Raw genomic sequence first — 21,124 nt, forward strand, 5'->3', positions numbered from 1 at the left:
TGTTGACATTTTAAAACATGACTGCTGATCTAGCAAACCAGATATATCTGGTTTCCTGATAAACAGTTTTCCTACCGTTCGCACCAAAACAGTGACAAAACACCTCCATCATTTATGCATTTTTCACTCAGCATGACAGGATGGTAGGCTTTAGTGACATATTTGTGTGATCTATTGCGCATTCTGCTCTTCGACATCTCTTCCAAATTAAAGCGCAGATGTATTCTGAATTTTAATGAATTCAAACAATTATGAGATAAATTACACTTAATTCTTACTGGATGAGCTTTATTAGTATTAAAAGCTGTCGTAAAATTGCCAGAGCCGCTACAGTAGTAAATAAATTAACTAAATACTGTCAATATATTTTTATTTATAATAAAAAAATAAAAATATAAAGTTCAATTAGATCTCATTTAGTACATTTGCAGGTCATCATGACTTAAATTTTTCCTCTTTTTTTTTTTTTTTGATGCTCCCAACTGAATGTTTATGGCATCACTTCACTGACCTAACGCAACACTTTAATTATTTTTATTTGTGAAGATGGATGAACTTGACTTGATTAAACAGGCTGTCATATAAAGTTACTGTACAGAAAAAAATAAAAATAAATAAATGTCAAAAGCTAAAAAAAAAAATACATGTGTAAGCAATACACTTTCACTCAAGGCATATTTTAGACCTTTGCGGATAGGTACTACAGGGAGAAGAACATACAGCATTTGCTGCGCTGGTTCAGATCAGTCCATGTGCCGTCAGGGAGACACTTCCTGACTTTTGGTCCCACGATCACTCTGTTCCCTCTGCAGATATACTCGATTTCATAATCCACCGGCAACACCTGAACACTGCGGATCTGCATTCAGACACAGAGAACACAGTTTAACCGCTAATGCATACACTACCATCCAAAAGATAGATGTGAGTAAGATTATTTATTTATTTGAAAGAAGGAAGTTAATACTTTATATTAATTAAATACTAACTTTAGCATCAAACTGATCAAAAGTGACAATAAAGACATTTATAATGTTACAAAAGATGCACTTTCTATTCATCAAAGAATCCTGAATAAAGTTTCCATAAAAATTTGAAGCAGCAAAACTGTACTTTTAATAATCAGAAATGTTTCTTGAGCAGCAAATCAGCATATTAGAATGATTTCTGAAGGATCATGTGACACTGAAGACTGAAGTAATGATGCTGGAAATTCAGCTTTGATCACATTACATTTGAAAATATATTCAAAATGAAAACTTTGTTTTTTTTTTTAATAATATTTCAAAATATTACTGTTTTTACTGAATTTTAATTCAAAATAAATGCAGCCTTTGTGAGCTTAAGAAACTGTTAAGAAAAATCTTACTGACCTTAAATATTTCAACAGCAGTGTAGTCCATCTAAACCCACACAGATATACATGTTTAATACAATAAGTTACTAATAAACACACCTGTTCCTGGGTCAGACCCCTGTATCTGATTCCTCCATCTCTTGGCGGGCGAATGATAGCACAACCTGATGAAAAAAAGATATGTAAATAATTAAAGATAATCAAGCTTTCTAAAGAATATCTTTCACATAATACTAATACATTCACAGAAACACTACCACCATTCATCACAAACCGCAACGCGGATTTTGTCCATTAGATGGCGCACTCTTCTTTCTGAACAGGGTACTCAGCAACGTCGACAGCCATGATGGAAGCGCTTGTGTTGAGATATATATATATATATATATATATATATATATATATTATATATATGTATATATATATATATATGTATATGTATATATATATATATATATGTAGGTATATATATATATGTATATATGTATATATATATATATATATATATATATATATATATATATGTATATGTATATATGTATATGTATGTATGTATATGTATGTATGTATGTATATGTATGTATGTATATGTATGTATATATGTATATATGTATATATTTATATTTATATTATCCTCCATTTCACAAGCGGAAAAAAATATAATTGAACTACATCAGTGGCTTCACTAGCAGAGCACATTGTAATCACAAACTACAAATGTGGCCCTATATAGTACTAGTAAACTCAAGAGCGCTAATTTTCCATTATATTTGAGTCATTCATGCCTCTAATCTGTGTAAATGTCTGAGTGTCCCCTGGGATTTGCTGTCAGAATGAAAGAGCGGCGTAGCTGTAGCCTGTTATTACAGCCTGGTTCACCTACAGTGTCAGCAGCTAATTACAGTCATAGCCAAACCCAGGGCCCAGGGGCACGAAACACCAGCACGACCGCGTGCGCTTGTGTGTTCACACGTGCATGTGTGTGTTACAGTCATTTTGTGTGTGAGGGTATTTTTAGGGACAAAAACACTGCCATTGGCTCACGCTTTGAAGAGACTCGAGAGTCGTTTGAAATGCCAAGCCTACACACAACATGTATTCTGGCATTATGTGACTGCACACTGTATTCAAGAAGACCACGTACACATTGGTGCTAAATATGGCTGTCACTCCTCGACTGAATGCTTCAACTGGTTCTGTATGTGGAACAGGTCAGGATGGTCAACTATTCTTCAACAAAAGCACTTTTCAGATTTGATTTTTTTGTGTGTGTGTGTGTGATTTAAAGGGAATGAATTTTGAGACGAAACTTCTCTTAGAGCGAGGTTTTCATTCCTAACTAAAAGTGTTAAAACATTTTTGTTAATGGAAATAAAGCTAAAATTAAATTAAAAAATATATTAGATTTTAAACTTTTTAAAATTTAAAGAAATAAAACATTTTTAAAAATGACAAAAAATGAAATGCCTTTGCATTAAAATGAAATAAGTTTGAATGGTTTGAACTTAATTACTAACAAGAAATAAATAAAAACTACTAACTGCAATAGAAACCATTTGCATCTAAATACTACATCTAGAAATATTCATAAAACTAATAAAGTACATACTGTAACAAAATGAATAGAAATATTCAAATGAAAACTAATAAAAACAGCATATACTAACGCCAGTCAGGTTAAACTGTTGACTTCAGTGTTTCTTGTTTTCTACCTCTAGACACAAAACGCTGGCAATAGTTATTGCCTTGTTCAATTATCTAAACTTTACAGTATGTGACTTATAATGACAGATCAGGAGATACACTGTGACAAGGGATATTCCACAGGCTCTATTGCTGTTCAACAGGCCATAGAATGGACAATTATTCATGGGAGGATTATATACGTGAGGATTTATGTACTTATTATAGCTGTCAGACATCTAATAGTGCTGATATTGTGTTTCATTAGTCGTTCAGCTCAGGCAAAACAGACTAGCTAAGCTTGTAATATCTGAGATAGGAAGGATGCAATTAGAGCTGGATGGAGGAGACGTGAGGAAAAATTCAATTCTAGATGCTGACTGATGTGACCAGTGAATAAGACCTTTTCACACACACCGGAATATCAACACACTGCCAAGGACACACAAATACTCACACACACACACACACACACACACACACACACACACACACAATAAAAGCAATGATCGAGAAGTGCTGTCAACTTAAACGAAACCTATTAAATGTCATTTTCATTAACTGAAATAAAATTTTATGTAAATATCTGATGAAAAACTAAAATTGATTTTACTGAAATAAGTCCAATTGAAGAAAAAAAAAAAGCTAGATAGAAATAAAACAAAAACTAATAAATATATCCAAAGCAAAAAAAAAAAAAGACTACTTAAAATGGAACTATTAAAATAAAAGCTAATTCTAATTTGCATCTATTAATACATTTTGTAGTACACTAAAATAACAGAACTGTTTTCATTTTATAAAAATACTGGAAACACTGCACTGAAATGTATAAAATGAGATACTGAGTCAGACTGAATGTCGCATCTATTGTAAATCAATAGTAAAATTATGTTTTGGCTGAGTTTGTAGTTTGTTAATGTGAATAAGGAAAAAAAACGCCTGCCACACAATCCTTCAAAAACAGTAAATAGACAATACCTCTTGCTTTCTATTGTCATTGCAGGCTGCATGCGACAACAAACATACAGCACGACCAGTGTAGACTGTTTGCGAACAAATAACCCGCTGGTTCTTTTAAATTAATCAATCAGAAAGACTGAATCAGTCTCATGAGTTTTCAGTTTGAACCTAAAACTAAAACTATTTCAAATTGTTTTCAGTAAATGAAATAGTAAGATCAATAAAAGAAAAAATAAAAAATAAAAACAAAAAACAAAAACAAATAAAAATAAAAAAAAATAAAAAAAGAAAAAAAAAATAAAAATATGTGATTCAGCTAAAGTTAAAATGTAAACAATCAGCGAAAGATTCGCTCTATGAAAGAAAAAATAAGCACTTTCAAAAACTGGGTACAATGAGTGACATTATTTCACTCACCCTTCAAAAATTGATCATTAAAAGAAAAATTTAAAGTGTTAAACCATTAACAAATTACAACATGCCATGAATAAAACCAAAAAACCTTGCTTATTTCTGTAGCAATAGTATGGACTTGTTAAATTTTACTGTAGTAATATATGTCTATATTAAGTAACAATTACATTTGAAAGCATCAGTGAGAAAACAAACCTAGAAAGAGACAAGAGGATTTGGAGAGAAAAATTTTATATTCTTAGTGCATTCCAATTAATTATTCATGGTTTATATCATTAATTAAATCAGGAAAGCAGACCACAAATGCGCAATATATGTTGTATTTTTCATGCTGTTACAGCAGAATTATAAAAGAAAAAATCAGGAGGAAAAGAATGCAGCAGAGTGAAAAGAGCTCTTGCCGTAGACATTTTTGTTATATCATGTTACATTAAAATACCAAGCATTACATTATTCTCCTGCCGTCTGAAAAAAAAAACATGTGATGTACCGCTCATTCAGTCAAACTGACGGATAAGAATGACTTGTAGTGCAACTTTATGATTTAAAATTATTTGTTTCAGTCTTTTTAAATGGGAACTTCCTCAAACTGAAAGTGTCTCCCATAATATAAAATGCAGGATGGCTTGTAAGTTAAAACGTGGATAGAAATATAAAAAAATAATAATAGTTACAAAAATAAACATGAAAAAACACATAACAAAATGACTAAAACTGAAACTTTTGTTTTATATAAACAATAATAAAATTACAGTGATATGAAGTCATATCAGTAGTGTAATAAAAGCTGTTTTATTTTCGTTGGAGTGGGTCACTTTATTGATATCAAATTATCTGTGGATTGAAGAGAAGGAAATGGTGAATTTAGGATAAAAGAAAGCAAATTTGTAATGATTTTAATGCAATTTTGATAGTCATTTCCCACCGGAATGTGATTGGGCTAGTTTTGAGTACCAGTTAGATTGGTTTTGTTACATACACCTGGCAACTCTGAAAGGAAACATCATATTACTGTGGACTTTTAATAATTAATATATATATGTGACCCTGAAGCACAAAACCAGTCTTATGTAGCACTAGCACGGTTATATTTGTAGCAATAGCCAACAATACATTGTATGGGTCAAAATGATCAATTTTTCTTTTATGCCAAAAATCATTAGGATATTAAGTAAATATCATGTTTCATGAAGATATTTTGTAAATTTCCTACCGTAAATATATCAAAACTAAATTTTTGATTAGTAATATGCATTGCTAAGGACTTCATTTGGACAACTTTTGTAACAAATTACAAATGAAAACTATAAATGCACATGAAACAAGCATTGATTAAAAAGTTACATAAATCCACATATTATAAGAGCACACACATACAGTACACACCAAAGCTCTCACACACAGGCTTCAGCTCTCTCCATTACCTGCGGTTGTATTACGTGAGGCCGGGGCGAGGGAAAAAGACCCGAGGAGAAGCGACAGAATAAACGAGAGGGCCATTCTTCCACCTGCAGATTGAGAGAAAGAGAGAGGCATTATCAGAGGAGGAATGAGTGAGTGTGAAAACAGAGGGTGGAGAGTGATTGTTTAAGTTGTTGTGAGAGGGGAGAAAAGAAGGCATGGGGCGAGGAGAGAAGCAGAAGGGCGGCGAGGAACAGATCAGAAACACCACTTGCGGACAGACGGCCCTTTTGAAATATCTGAACGGCTGATCTCCTCTTCGAGATTCACAGTTAGTCTACCACGACCGAGCAAATGAGTCACTCGCGGCAGGGTGCCTTCCCTTACTCAGCCTACAGATCTGCTTAATATCTGCATCAAGGTGCGAGCACTGCCCAGCCTTCCCCATCAATATTCCCTTTCCGCCTAGCTGCTTTCTGACTCAGACGCGCCAACATGCATCACAGTCGGTGTAGATGGGGGAGGACAAGATGAATGATAGCTGTTGTTTCAGTCAATGGGTATTGTGCATATATTGGTGTTGTTTTTGATGACAAGGCTCCCATTTTACTTGTAGCAGTATATGTATAGCAAATGAGATACTGCACATATACAAAATACACTTGATCCTTGAATTTGATTGGCTGAGTGACTTTTCTAAAAGTATGGAATATTTTACCTGCACTGTACATTGGGTTCTTTCTGTATATTAACTGATACTCAGCTGATTAATTCAATAACACAGAGTCATTCAGAAACAATACTAGGGACTGTCTTGATGAGTCAATCATTAAATCATTGAAAATTCAATAAATTAATTTAACAACACTGATTCATTCAGAAATAATAGAAGCAAATGTATTTTACTGAATGGTTAACTCAACGGATTGATTCAGTCGGGAATGAAATAGATGAGTCAGTGTATCTTCCACTTAATTTGTTAAAAAACACTCATTCTTTCAGGGATGAAATAAGCTACTATCTTTACGAGTAAGTTACTGAATGATTGACTCAACTGACTCATTAAACAACACAAATTCATTATAGGCACAAGCAGCTGACTATATGAGACCACTAGCTGAGCTGACTCATTTAACAACACTGATTTATTCTGGATTTAAAAAGTCACTAGGTGCATCCCAAATCACATATTTATGCACTATTCTATGACATATTTTTAGTATAAATAGTGCAATCAGTGCATTCACACTGAACATTTCAAAAAGAAAAAGTGCACTTTACATAACCGGATGATGCACTTAAATAAATGAAAAAAAGTGTCAGTGCTTCTGGGTCCAAACGCTCTATCAGATGCTACAAGAAAACAACAAATGGTACTAATGTACACTGAGAATGTGATATAATACTACCAAAAAAATTATAATCCTAACCTTTATCTCCATTAACCGAAATCACAGATGGCCAGATAGTGATTCATTTTTTTATAAATCATTAAAATATTTGTGTCTGGAACACCGTGAACACGGAGATTGTAGTGTAGACTGTATGTTTTTACATTTTTTACCTTAAATATGTAATATGTATAAATAGTGCTCATGAATGGCTGTTGAGATGGCATTCTCAAGTGATACGAGTAGAGGCTTGAACCCGGAAACAGCATTCCTTCGTTATGATTTAACAAGTGGATTACGTCACGAAGGGGGTGGGGCTATCAGACTCAGATTATTAATGACAAAATATAAATTCATACACTGCATGGTTGAGTACATAGTGCAAAAGTACATAGTATAAGTGCATACAGTGTAAAGTGTGTCATTTGGGACGCAGTTATTGTCTTCATGAGTCAATGAATCTTTCGCTTAATATGTGTGAGTCAATTAATCTTTCACTTAATTTAATTTAAAAACACAGGAACAAATCAAGCGACTGTCTTTATGATTAAGTTATTGAATAACTGACTCAAGTGACTCATTAACCTTATTCTGGATTTAAACAAGTGACTGTCTTTAAGAGAGAGTTGGTGAATCATTCACTTAATTGATTTGTTCAAAAACACAGACTCATTCATGAACTAAGCGACTGCCTTTATACATGAGTCAATGAATCACTGACTCATTAAAAACCCTCTGATTCATTCAGGAACAAAAGCCCCACTGCTGTGCTCAGATGTGCATGACGGTTGATTCTGATTACCATTCAGCAAAAAAGACAAAATAACTAGACATACTGTGTCTGAAATGTGGGTGAATTAAGAAAATCTTCCAGCAATGAAATTGTAATTTTGTGTTCATTTATATTAACATATATAACAACTGGCGAGTAACTCATTAAAGCTGAATTTTTCTTGCAGTTGGAGCTTGGCGAGCGTTCATTTTGAAGCCTGTTGACAACACTGAAGGGAATATTGAAAGCAAGATGTAATAGCAGGGCATGTTCATAAGCCCCTATAATGAGTGTGGAATTTCAGGAAAGCAAAAGAGAAACGTGCTTCAAAGAGCTGAAAACCACAGAGAGACAAATCTGGGACGTAGAGCACGTAAACCACCGGCTTCGTACAAGGAACTGGAGCCAGCACACACACATGTTCCCATTCACTCACACACAATCTGATTAGACAGCCAACAATCATCCAGGACTAATCTACATAAATTAATTTCACCCAAATGATATGCATATTTGAAATACAGGTAGCAAAGCAGGAAAACTCAACTCCACCAGAACGCTTTACGCTTCCTGCGCTGTAATCACAATGGAAGCAATTTCTACAGATTATTCACGGCTTCTAACTGTTCTCAAAGGAGTATGAACGAGTATATGAGCCATAACACATTTCATCCCACACTACACAAGCAGACGAGGCTTTCCGTCGTGGGAGCGCAGAGCGCTGTAAAGACGGTCTTTGCATGAAAGGCAGGTTAGGAATAACTTTAGCGGGTTCAGGCAGCACAAGAAAAGATTTTCATGAATGCACTGAACATACGGAGTTAGCAGAAAAAAAGCTAGCGTGCTGCCTTGCTGTCTACTGCTTACATTGGCAGCTGTCTTCTGAAGGGCTGTGCACACAGGACATGTTCTTGCGTTTTGTCTGCACTAATTGTTGGTCTGTGGGAAATCTTGAATAGGCATTTTTGTCCGTTACAGCACGTCTCACACCATGAGCATGTCATTTTTAAGATTCTATGTTAAGTTAAAAATAGTTTTTTATTTTTTTTAGACATGCAGCACTGTAAATCAATGTCGATTTTAAAACAATGGCCCAATTGGATGAACCTAAACACTGTATATTTACACACACATATGTTTATGGGTAGTTAATGCATGCCCATTAATTTTTTTTTTTTTAATTAAATCAGTATTTTAGGTTAAAAAGTACACAAAAGTTCATGAAAAAATGTAAGTTTAAAAAGCTATTTATTATGATTTTTAAACACTGTTATCCCTTAATGGTTTTATTATAAATGGTCCTGTAGTGTGATAAATGAACATTTTAAAAACGCAAATATTTCATGTAGTCTTTCAAATTATATCAGCTCATTAAAACTGCACACATAGTAATTAGCAAAACGCCAGAACAACAAATTCCAAAAAAAAATTATGTCAATTAGGCTACCCATTAGCAAAGGTGTATGGATGTTAATGCCGCTTTAAACGTGCCTTCTGTTCAACTCTGTCATGCTCTGTCTAGCTGTTTTTAATGCCAAGATGTGTCCTGTGTGAATGGGCCCTAAGGCATCATCCTAACAGAAATGTAACTAGAACGCTGTACGTAAACCTGTGCAAGACACAATGCATAAAGAGTTCCTGATGTTGAAGAGTTTGACGTTAGCTAACAACGTGATTAGCATTAAAGCACAAAATATTAGGTAAAACAGTACACTTTTGATTTTATGTACTTTTATTAACAATTTTTTTTTTTTTAACATTTAGACTTGGAGGTTGTTGAAGTGCATTCTGAAATAGTTTTTTAAGGGAAGGACACATGTGATTCTGTTTTAGAATTTGCCCAAAATGAGGCATAATATTGCTGCCTGCATTTTGAAACAACTGTCATGCCTGTAGTGCACCTGTATGATGCCTAGGTAGACAGCTTGCTAGGTTTTGGACAGCTGTTGACAGAGAGGGGCTCTGATGGGAGCTACAGTGAAGTGGAGATTGTGACTGCTGCTTTGTTATGTGAAAATAAAGCTAATGAAAAGTGCTTGCAGTGCAGAGTGAATGCACACACACACACACACACACACACACACACACACACACACACACACACACACACACACACACACACACACACACACACACACAATCTGAAGACAGGGCTCAACCTGAGGCGTAAAACTGACCGCGTGGTAGCAAGCTCTTTCTCATCTCTCTCCTCCTCTTTCTAACATGTTCTCTCTCTCTGGTTTGCTTTTTTTTTTCCAGGCCAGCATTGTTTCTTTTATTGCATCCTTCCAAAATCACTGCTGTCTTTCTCCTTCCTCCCTATTCAGTCTTCTTTTATCTCTCTACAGAGCAATTACTCTCAATCTTTTTCCCCTCCATCTTTCTAACTGGCTTGTCTCATGTAAACAACAAATCTTTCACTCAAACGGTTTCTCACACCATACACTCATTATACGCAGCCTGATTGCAATACACTGCACTGAAATCGCAGCCATAACTCTATACATATTTTATTTACACCATCTTACAAAAACCTACATTTTCAAGACCGGGTAGGTACCATTTTAGGTATCGGTCATTGTGAAAGACAGACTGTTTGCCTACTAATTTAAAAACTGGGGTGGAAACGTTCCCATTGTTTTGATTAGGGTGGATATGGCTCTGGAACGCACACATTCAAGCACATTCACTTGGTAAATGACAGGTGACAATCTCTATATGGACACTGAAAGCAAAGCACGTCTCTTTCTGACTGGAAACCAAAGCTGAAAACTGCCTAATTCTGTTGCCAGGCAACCATTCATGTACCCTCCTTCCATTTGCTCTTTGACTGCTGTCAGACTTTCTTGATGTTTTAACCCACGGTGACATGCTGTCTCCCCCACGCCTCTGTGAACGAACCCTCTCACCCATCTGACTGCAGAGGTGATGAGTCGCAGTGTCTCATCAGGGCCTCATCCAGCGTGAATGTGCGGATTAGCGGTTTACACCTGTGCAGCTAATATTACCCACCATAGAAATAGTATAAGCACTTAAATTAGCATGAAATGTGGGACCTAAAAAGGGCAGGGCTTACACTGTCAGAAATATTGGCCAAAATTGCACCTTTTGTGGATACAACAGCTTATCACTGGGTCAGTACCATTAAAAGGCCAACTTTGTACCTTTTGTAAGGTGCATAGTAATATATAAGAGCAGTAATATTCATTCTTAAAGGGATAGTTCACCCATAGCCATTGACTTCCATACTAAGGAAAAAACACCTTGGAAATTAATGGCTACCGTCAACTGTTTGGTTTTTAACATTCTTCGAAATATCTTCTTTGATGTTCAGCAGAAGAAAGAAATTCATACAGGTTTAGAACTTGAGGGTGCGTAAATGATGAACTATCCCTTTAAACCACTATTATGAACATTTAATGTACAACATTGTCCTTCTAACTCGTAAAGGTATAATTTTTGCAAATGTTTTGTGTAGCAGCATTGACACTGGCTGTAATTGTTCAGTGTGATCAGATTAAAGTATATTTTTCCGTGCTATCACGATTAATCCCACCTAACATTAAAGTTTTTAAATATACTTTTATATTGCAATAATTTCACATGCAATCTTTAAATTAATGTAGAAACAACATAGACAGTATATTTTTAATATTTGTTTATTGGCATCTTTTTACGACTGAAGGCAAGTATCACTGATACCACTACTATTGATGTCTCTAAGATATTGTTATTTTTTTCCTAATTTTTAACCATTGCCTAGAGCCATTCAACATTCCAGCATAACTGAGAGCTATCAATTTTAACATTTATTAGACTTAAAAAAAATAACAACTTCTAATATAAGTTCTTTACTTACCTGTGCCCTTCAGCAAGTAGGATATATACAGAAATTGAATAAAGTTATCAAACACTAAATTCTAAATTAAATATAGATGAATCCTTAAAGCTACAAAAGTTATAGATTTTTTTTCTTTTGTTCTTTGATTAACAGACATCACAGCAGCTGGGTTATTAGGTTATTTTCTGATATAACTTTAAGAGTTATAAGAATTACTATAAGAGTTTAATAGTACTTTAATTCAGCCGCTGCTGAGTGTGACGCAGATCTGACATCCATTGTATTTTCTCAAAACTTTTTATCTTTTCTGATGCGCTTCAGGTCTTAAAGTCTCTACTAATCAGCTGAAGAGTTGAATCGGGTGTGTTAGATAAGGGAGACCATGCTGGTTTGTTCCAGGACAATTTTGTTCTTAAATGTGACTCATATAACAAATACTTACATGCATGCACAATTTTAAGGCTGCTTTAATCGTCTTTTGGTAACTACATGACTTAACTGACGACATAACTACGACACTGCATGCTCGTAGTTTCTTTTGTGCTTTATATACAGTGTGCTGCCGCATTTGTTTGTGCAACTGAAGAGCTGGCATTAAAAGCACAATATAACAATTTTTTTTACTGACAACATCTCATCTGACTGCAGTTCAGTGATGTTCTACTGAAGCTCCTCGTTACCTGTACCCTTTTCCCTCACTTGTTTGACTAGTGCCTGGTGCTGAGGTGAAGTTCAAATGCATGTCTAAAAGTCTCCTGTGTGATGTGGTCATAAAGATGTTCTGCTTTAAAATAAACACAATTCTTTTCAAGAAAAAAAAAGACAGATGCAGCAGTTGTAAGTACGGGTGGCCAACTCTAGTTCTACCCCTACATTAAATAGTTTTAACGCCATTTAACTGAAAAAATGAACCCCATGTGTTAACTTGCTAATATTGACAGCACTATTATTTTTTTTTACATCGTCTAAAGTATGTGTAAGCAGTGTTTCCCAATGTAAAACTGGCTATCATCATGCTTGGGTGTAGCTTTTGGTGTTTTTTAGCACATTACTATGCAAATACTAGGGGGTTCTAGGTGGTATCTAGGACATTTTGGGTGGTTTGTAGGTGGAACCACTTCCTGATCCAAGTTAAAAGAGTCCACCCTAAAGTATACTTCCCTTGTTCGTGTTCCAGTCTGTGGGACGTAATTTTCGCCTTCAGCACATTCTGCTGATGTCCATGAACACATCTGTGAAGAGCCTGATTTTTGTGTCCGGACTTGTGCCAGCAGTAGTGAATGTGCAAGTGATTTGACCACTTTAAAACAAAGTGTGTGTCCACGCTTTCTCGGCCAATGGAGTATGCTTTGAAAGGCTTGTGTGCTCAGCTGTGTGAGAGACAGAGCGGAATACAGAAAATGAAGCACACCTGGGCCTGTAGGTCGCCATGATTTTGCCAAGTAAGACATGTTCCTGGATCAATATCTGGATCATTATTGTCCAAAAATATAGACTTAACCCAATCCCTACCCCTAAACCTAACACTACCCATAATTTATTCCTAACATCAGTGGGAAATGATAGCTGATTAACAAGGGTGTAGAAGCACCTAACCCTGATCGTTAGCCTAAAACAGATATTTCCTGAAAAGTTATATCTCAGTTCTGATTGGTTGAATGGAATGTTGTTCCATGATCAACAAGGGCCGGGTTTCCCGATAACGATTGATCTTAGCGCTTAAGTGCGTTTTCTGCAAGTCATTTTACGAACGTTTGTTATTGTTTCACGTGCGTTTCCCAAAAATGCACTTAACACAATCGCACGTAGCTGTGCTTTAAGTGCTACTTAGGAGTCGCTATCCGTTTGACAAGTGCTGAAATGTTACCTTATAGAATGGTTCGTAATTGTAGTAGCCTACTACACGCTCATTTATTGAAATGTAAACCTAATGCTGCATTCTAGACAACTCAGAAATAATAACTATAATACAATATTATTATATTATATTATACTTTACATAATAATATACTTTATATAAAAATATATACATATATTATAATACTACAGTATATAATATAGAGACGTTATTTCCGGGTCCAATACATTGCTGGTTTTCGTGCACGTCAGCAAGTCATTGACTTACGATGCACTTAGGGCTTTACGATTACTCCAGAGCACTCATAGATCTACGATGATTTTCAATTGCTACTTAAGTGACGATGCTTTTGGGAAACAGACCGTAATATTAAGATCAGTCGTACGATCGTTTTTACAAACTTCTTAGGCTTACGAAGCTTTTGGGAAACGCAGCCAAGGATGTTGATCCAGGAACATGTTGTACTTGCTGAAATCACGCTCACCGGGGCTGTAGGTCTGTGATATTCTGGTCTCTAGATAACTTGCCAAAAGAAAAAAAAAACTACGCTGGTTTGCTGTTGTTTGGAGGTCCCAGCCTGGCCAGGCAGGTGTTTAGCTGGATGAATAATTAAGCTGAAAAGTGCCCACAACTGCTCTGAAACCAGCCAATAGACTAGATACAAATGAGATGTTTTTCCAGCAGGTTATGGTTTGGGTCTCTCCCTCAATCTAAGTGTAACTTGTCTTGCTCATACTGCTCTGAGCGGGATTCAAAACAGCATCGACATGGGAACATGGGAAATGGCTAACAAGGATGCAAAAGACCACAGCCTCTAGTGTCTAGTGTGCCTCTTGAGTGCAAGGGAATGATATTTATCTGCACGGCTCTTACCAGCTGGTCTACAATATGCTCACTTCCCTAAATCTCACTCCCCGGGTCACGGCACCAATATAGCTGGCGAGTAAGAAAGATTTCTTTCCAAAACAGTTATATGCAAACCCACCTTAAAATTCAGATGAATGAAATCTCCATAACACAGCAAAATTGGCACAACACTATGGAAACAAGCCACAACACAAAAAAACAAGTCACAACACAACGAAATTAGCACAACAAAACAGAAACAAGCCACAACACAACAAAAACAAGTCAAAACACAACGAAATTAGCACAACAAAACAGAAATAAGCCACAACACAACAAAACAAGTCAAAACACAACGAAATTAGCACAACAAAACAGAAATAAGCCACAACACAACAAAACAAGTCAAAACACAACGAAATTATCACAACAAAACAGAAACAAGCCACAACACAAACAAGTACAAAACAATGCAATTAGCACAGGAACAATGCAATTAGCACAGGACACAAACAAAAACAAGTCACAACACAACGGACTTATCACAACACAACAGAAAAAAGCCACAACACAACAAAAACAAGTCCAAACACAACGAAAAAACAAAAACAAAACACAAAAAAACAAAAACAAGTCAAGTCAACAGTCACAACACAACGGAATTATCACAACAAAACAGAAAAAGCCACAACACAAAAAAACAAGTCACAACACAACGAAATTAGCACAACACAACAGAAATAAGCCACAACACAACAAAACAAGTCAAAACACAACGAAATTATCACAACAAAACCAAAACAAAACACAACAAAACAGAAACAAGCCACAACACAACGAAATTAGCACAACACAATGGAAACAAGTTGTAACGCAACGAAATTAGCACAGTACAACAAAATTAGTCCTATGTGTTGTGTATGTTATGTTGTGCACTACTGGGCCACTGTAGAAAGGGCCTTTACAGTTGCCAAAAACATAACCTTCAGGTTTTTTGTTATTAAAAACAAATAAGCAAGCCCAGCCTGGGTGACAAAAAGTATTACAAAAGTAACGTAATGCATTACCTTCCATAAAAAGTAGTTACTTTTTATGGAGTAACGCAATATTGTAATACATTACTTTCAAAAGTAACTTTCCCCAACACTGTCTACAATGAGGTTTGGGGTTAGACTTTGTTTCAACATGACCAACAAAATCTACAGAATCTGCTGGAAGCTGGGTTAGCACTGAACTGGTTCATCTATGACCAAGAGTAATATTGATGACTGCCTTAGAAAGCACCAGTTACACTTTGTAGACTACAAAGGTCTCCAATAAAACAAATAGGGGATCATCAAATGCCTCTCATGGGGATGACCCTTTTGGAAACAGATATTAGTTTGCGACAGTTGCTCCCCAGTGTTGCTACAGCACACTGTCTGCTGTCACTTCCTGTGAAATGCACAATGAGTGATGGAAAACTGTCACTGACCTCCTCCTCACCATCGATCTGTTCGCTAACTGATAAGGGCAATGAAGGCCTGACAACCTGACTGATGTAAATCTGGGTGGGAGGAGCACAGACCGCCGGGACGTGAGTGTGTGTGAGCCTCTTAACAAAGGACACATATTCTCCGGGGCAATTCTGCTATGCACGGTCATAAAACCAAATGGAAGTGAAGTAAACTCTTTATTCCATGATGTATCTCAGCGTAAGCCGCCTTCCTCCTTTGTTAATGCGCTTAAATCTGCAGGATTCAAAGGGAAGTTCAAAGATGTCAATTCTAATTTCTCCAAAATCACAAGAGATGTCTGAGTTTGGAAGCTCGGCTGGTGGAGTACATGACCAGACACTGAGGGATGTAACTCAAGCTTGCAGAACGTGAAGCCAATAAGCCACAGCACATAACACAGTCAATAATTATTGGGTGAGAGAGAAGCCTTGCTGATGGATCCATCCGTCCTGGACCTGGATCTATAGCACATGTGCAAATAGATTGTGATGACCTCACAACCCCACTATACACACACAAAAACAAGTGCTCTGGTAAGTACTCATCGAAATACTTTTGTATGATCTTACCATACAGAGACATGCCATATGTGCCTGCTGTAAAAAAAAAAAAAAAAAACTAGCTTAGTAGGACATAAGTGAATGCTGGGCATCAGACACTGGCCCACAGGATGGGTTTCTAGTATGTACTCATCAGGATATTTCACCCAAAAAGTGAAAATTCCATCATTATTTACCTTCATGCAGTGAAAAAAAAAAACAGGTATCACTTTCTTCTATGGAACAAAACAGGAGATGGAAATGAAAGCAAATGCCAAGCAAAGGCCAAGCTCCAAAAAATGCCATATGTAGTCACAAATATATTAAACATAACATATGCACCAGCTTTGACACAATAATGATGCCAAAGCAAAGCCCACTGGTTCCAGGTTTGTTATTGTTTAACTAAAATTAAAATGATTAAAAAATACTGAATTAAAACTAAAAAGAAATAAAATACAAATATACAATGAAAATGTAGACTTAAAAAACAAGTTTACATTGAAGTACTAAAATAACTAAAGCTTGAATATAAAAATATATTTAAGCTAAATAAAAATATTTAAAAAAACTAATAAAAAAGTACATTAAATCACTAAAATGTAAAATGATATTTAAATGAAAACAGAAAATATTAAATTCAAAAGAGTAATAAATGTTATATATAAAAACTATTAATTATAATTAATAAATGTTATAAAGTAATACTAAACTAATATTAAAATACCACTGATTGGTTCTCATATATTTCGTAACCGAATTTTCTGTAAAATTCATTTAAATTCCAGGTTATTCCTCTCACATAATGTTATTTAGAATATGGACTCTGATTAATTTTATATAGTTTTATATAAAATGAATATTTAATATTCATATTAATTTGTGTGTGTGTATGTGTGAACTAATTTAAACAGTTTTTTCAGAAATTGCTGAACAGCAATACATTGCTCTAAATTCATAAAGGACGCTAAACCATATGAAAGTCTAACATTTACATTTACATAAAAAACTCTGACCGAGTGCTTATTTCTTTGAGCTCAAGCCCCCTGCAATTTGTTTTCTGTATGGAATAAACAATGAGAGCACGTAATTAAAGTAAATAATATACTATCACAAACCTGTAGCATGCAGGTGTATTTTTAGAAACCTCCTGACTGAGTCATCATAAAATTGAAAGTACATTATGACTAAGATGGTGGAGGGAAAAATCTGCTTCAAGACACATGGTGCAGCTCACATAGTACCAAAAAAAAAGAGAAAAAACTTACTTGGAGAAACATAAAACACAAAGACACTAGCAAACAGTGAGACACAAACATAAACTGACTCCCATCGAGTTGCACGAGTGAAACGCAACAGGACACATGCAGACCCATGCTGTGATACACGCCTACAGAGATCAGAGACACAGGCCACCGGCAGCAAAGAGTGAGATAGAAGATGCGGCGTTGTAATTCCTCAATCAATGCCATGAGGCATGAGTGTGAGGTGTAACAGACGGCTTATTGACAGAGTGTCTCATAAAAGACAAAAGCCTGGAGCCTCACGACACCACACACATATTAACACAGGGGCGTGACAGTGTCCCGCTTTCCTTCTACATCTCTCTGACATTTCTGGTAATTAATTTATTCAACAAGAACTGCATACTGAAATTTCAACAGGAGGTTATACAGTATAATGTGCTACCATGCACAATCTACAGTGCTGTCTACTGTCTAAATGTTCTACATAGACAACTTGACACGTGCACCACGAAAAAATAGTGATCCCCACATGAGAGAGTAGAGCTGAAGATCTTTGCCCGAACCCGACGGGACCCGATGGGACCCGACGGGTTCGGGCTTAATTTATATAATCTTACGCGGGCTCGGGCCGGGCTCGGGCCGGGCTCAGGCTTGCGCTCCGGTTTGCAAGGTAAACGAGCGGTCATGTGATGCGTTTCAATTAGCTCGAAAAAGATGCGAAAATGGATGCCCAATACATCAAACAGATTCTTGCCTCTGGCGATTCCGTTTTGGTTGCACCAGCAACTAAAGCAAAGTCTGAGGTGTGGAAAGGTTCTGACCATGTTTATAATGAGAAGAAGGCGCAGGAAATAATGACGCACCATCAGTGAGCGCAGGAACGCGCTGAAGACCCTCTACAGTGGATTCAATAATTTTCCTCCACAAAAAAATGTAGGCTTAGCCTAATCTTTGTGAGTAAAGGTTTTTCAAATGATAACTAATTGTTCATTTAGTCTTAAATGCATAATGTGGACAGAGTATTTACGCTAATATTGGCATTATTCTTTTATTAAATGTCAGCTGCTGGCGAAGCAAATCTGTCGGATCTTTATCTTAACTTCGTTATTGCCAAATACCCATCTTAATTTAAAATTTATCTTAACTTATTTTGTTAAAAAGACTGTTTTTATTGGTGCGTTGGTCTATTTATAGGCTAAATGAGCCTATGCCTATATTTAGAGTGCTGAGATGTTACGATGTTACAGAGGACTTATTTTATTTCTTTATATTCCAACTTCCAAGTGGTCTAGTCTACGTTAGTTTTGAATAAATTATGTTAAAACATGTATAAATTACTCATTGTTGACACAGGAAAAAGAGCTGTGTGTGTGTGCGCACATTTGAATAATGTCGGGCTGTAAACGGGTTCGGGCTTTTAAAAAGCTGTCAATCAAAATGTACTTGTCGGGCTCATGTTCTACATAGACAACTTGACACGTGCACCACGAAAAAATAGTGAGGACTGAATGTTCTACATAGACAACTTGACACGTGCACCACGAAAAAATAGTGATCCCCACATGAGAGAGTCGATCTATGCTTACTAAGTACCCATCTTGGTGACACCTCTGGAATGCTATTTTCTGTGCATGTGAAGACACAGCTTCTACCTACTTAAATGTCAAGATTGTGTTTCAATCATTTGTTTCAAATCAAAAATTGCAAGAAAAAAATAAAAAAACAAAATTACAAAAAATTAACAATTGTAGCATAGCATCACACTTGACCTTTTAAAATTATATATATATAAAAAACATAATATTAATGAAATAAAAGGCCACTTAAGTGAACTTAAAGCACACTTTTATGACTGTTTCTTAACACATTTAAGTAGTTTTACTTTAAAGTACATATTTTAAACATTATGTTTTAATAAACTTAGTAAATGTACTAAATCCCATCTTAATCGTTACAAATGTGTAATTACATATGTTTAAATATGACTTACAAGCTTTAATAGAAATGACATTAAAGTATATTTTATTTTACCATATATGGTTGTCAGTACATTGAGAGTGTTTTAAAGACAATAGAACCCTAGTAAAAAAGTTAAATATTTAAAATACATTTATTTCATACTAAGTATAGTTAAAATCTATTAATTTTCGACATATTGTTTGAGACTTACTGATATAGGCTAAAAATGAAATTAAACTTTATTTCTGTTATGGTATTGTGGCAGTAGAGACACGCACAACAACGGAGTAACAATAATAGTCTTTTAATTCTAACTTCAAACACATAAAACCACATAATCACCAGGAGAGAATGCAACCACACACACTAAACTTAAATCAATCCACAATGAAGGCCAGACAGAGACTGAGGGAATATATGTCACAGGCAAAATAAAGGAGCAGATGAGATTAATGATACACATGTGAACAGAATGAGATAATCAAGACAACTAGGAAAACTGGTTGAAAGAAACAAAACAAGGCAGGAGAACTGAAACAGAGAAAAACACAAAAAGTCCATAACTGTAACATAACTGTCCATAACAATTTGGAGTAAGCATACTAGTTGTGTACAATGCACATTTCTTCATATTAAGGCTAAAACATGTTTTAATGACACTATTGATGAGGATTGTGTGATCTTAATAATATCAGTCTTTAAATGCAAGTATACTTGCAATAGTTTCACTTTAGCACAATCAAATATGCTTCAGTATATCTTAGTTAGACCTCAGCACCACTTCCGAAATCCTACTTAAGTGGGTCTAAAGTTTAGCTAATTGAATCTAATATAAATGTAATCTAATTTGCATTTAATCTACATTTTAATTTAATTGCAATTAACATGCAGTTAAGTGTCCAAAAACATTACATTCAGTTTGCACTTGAGTATATTCTTTCAAAGTAGATAATTTCCATAATATGTAGGGCCTACTCTTTTTAATCAAAGAATGCTAAGAAACAGTTTTCAGGCCAAAGAAAAAGTCATCATGCTTCATGCAGATCTCATGCTTGCTACAAACAGTCAGAGTTGCTATCAAAACGATTATTTGCAATTTAAAGAAGGGATTTCCAATCCCACTGTTGAAATATATTTAGCATATTTAGCATTATGATGTCTCCAATATTATTTTTTCTGTGATATGTCTGTGTCCTTCTCTCTATAGTGTCTCTTTTCTAAAAGTCTGATGTGAGCATGTTGCTAAGCTTATGACCCAGTGCAGTACTAAGCATAAACATAGATAAAACACAAGTTTATATAGTTTTATTTTTAAATAGAAATGCATGAGCCAACATTTCTCTCTACTTGTCCAGCA

General features: G+C 35.4%; 1 protein-coding gene across 2 annotated transcripts in view; it reads right to left on the minus strand.

The window, feature by feature from the left end:
* The window catches only part of LOC109063460 (gamma-aminobutyric acid type B receptor subunit 1-like), a 130,604-nt gene that overhangs the window by 86,992 nt on the left and 22,488 nt on the right, over nt 1-21,124 (minus strand). For both annotated transcript variants that reach the window (XM_042745955.1, XM_042745954.1), the window contains exons 2-4: nt 5,842-5,925; nt 1,457-1,521; nt 721-859 (exon numbers count right to left, since the gene is read on the minus strand). In XM_042745955.1, coding sequence (XP_042601889.1) covers nt 721-859; nt 1,457-1,521; nt 5,842-5,917 — 280 coding nt within the window. In that variant the 5' untranslated portion in view covers nt 5,918-5,925. The remainder of the gene's footprint in view (nt 1-720; nt 860-1,456; nt 1,522-5,841; nt 5,926-21,124) is intronic.

The sequence above is a fragment of the Cyprinus carpio genome, chromosome B19 (genome assembly GCF_018340385.1).
Source record: "Cyprinus carpio isolate SPL01 chromosome B19, ASM1834038v1, whole genome shotgun sequence".
Taxonomy (NCBI): Eukaryota; Metazoa; Chordata; class Actinopteri; order Cypriniformes; family Cyprinidae; genus Cyprinus; species Cyprinus carpio.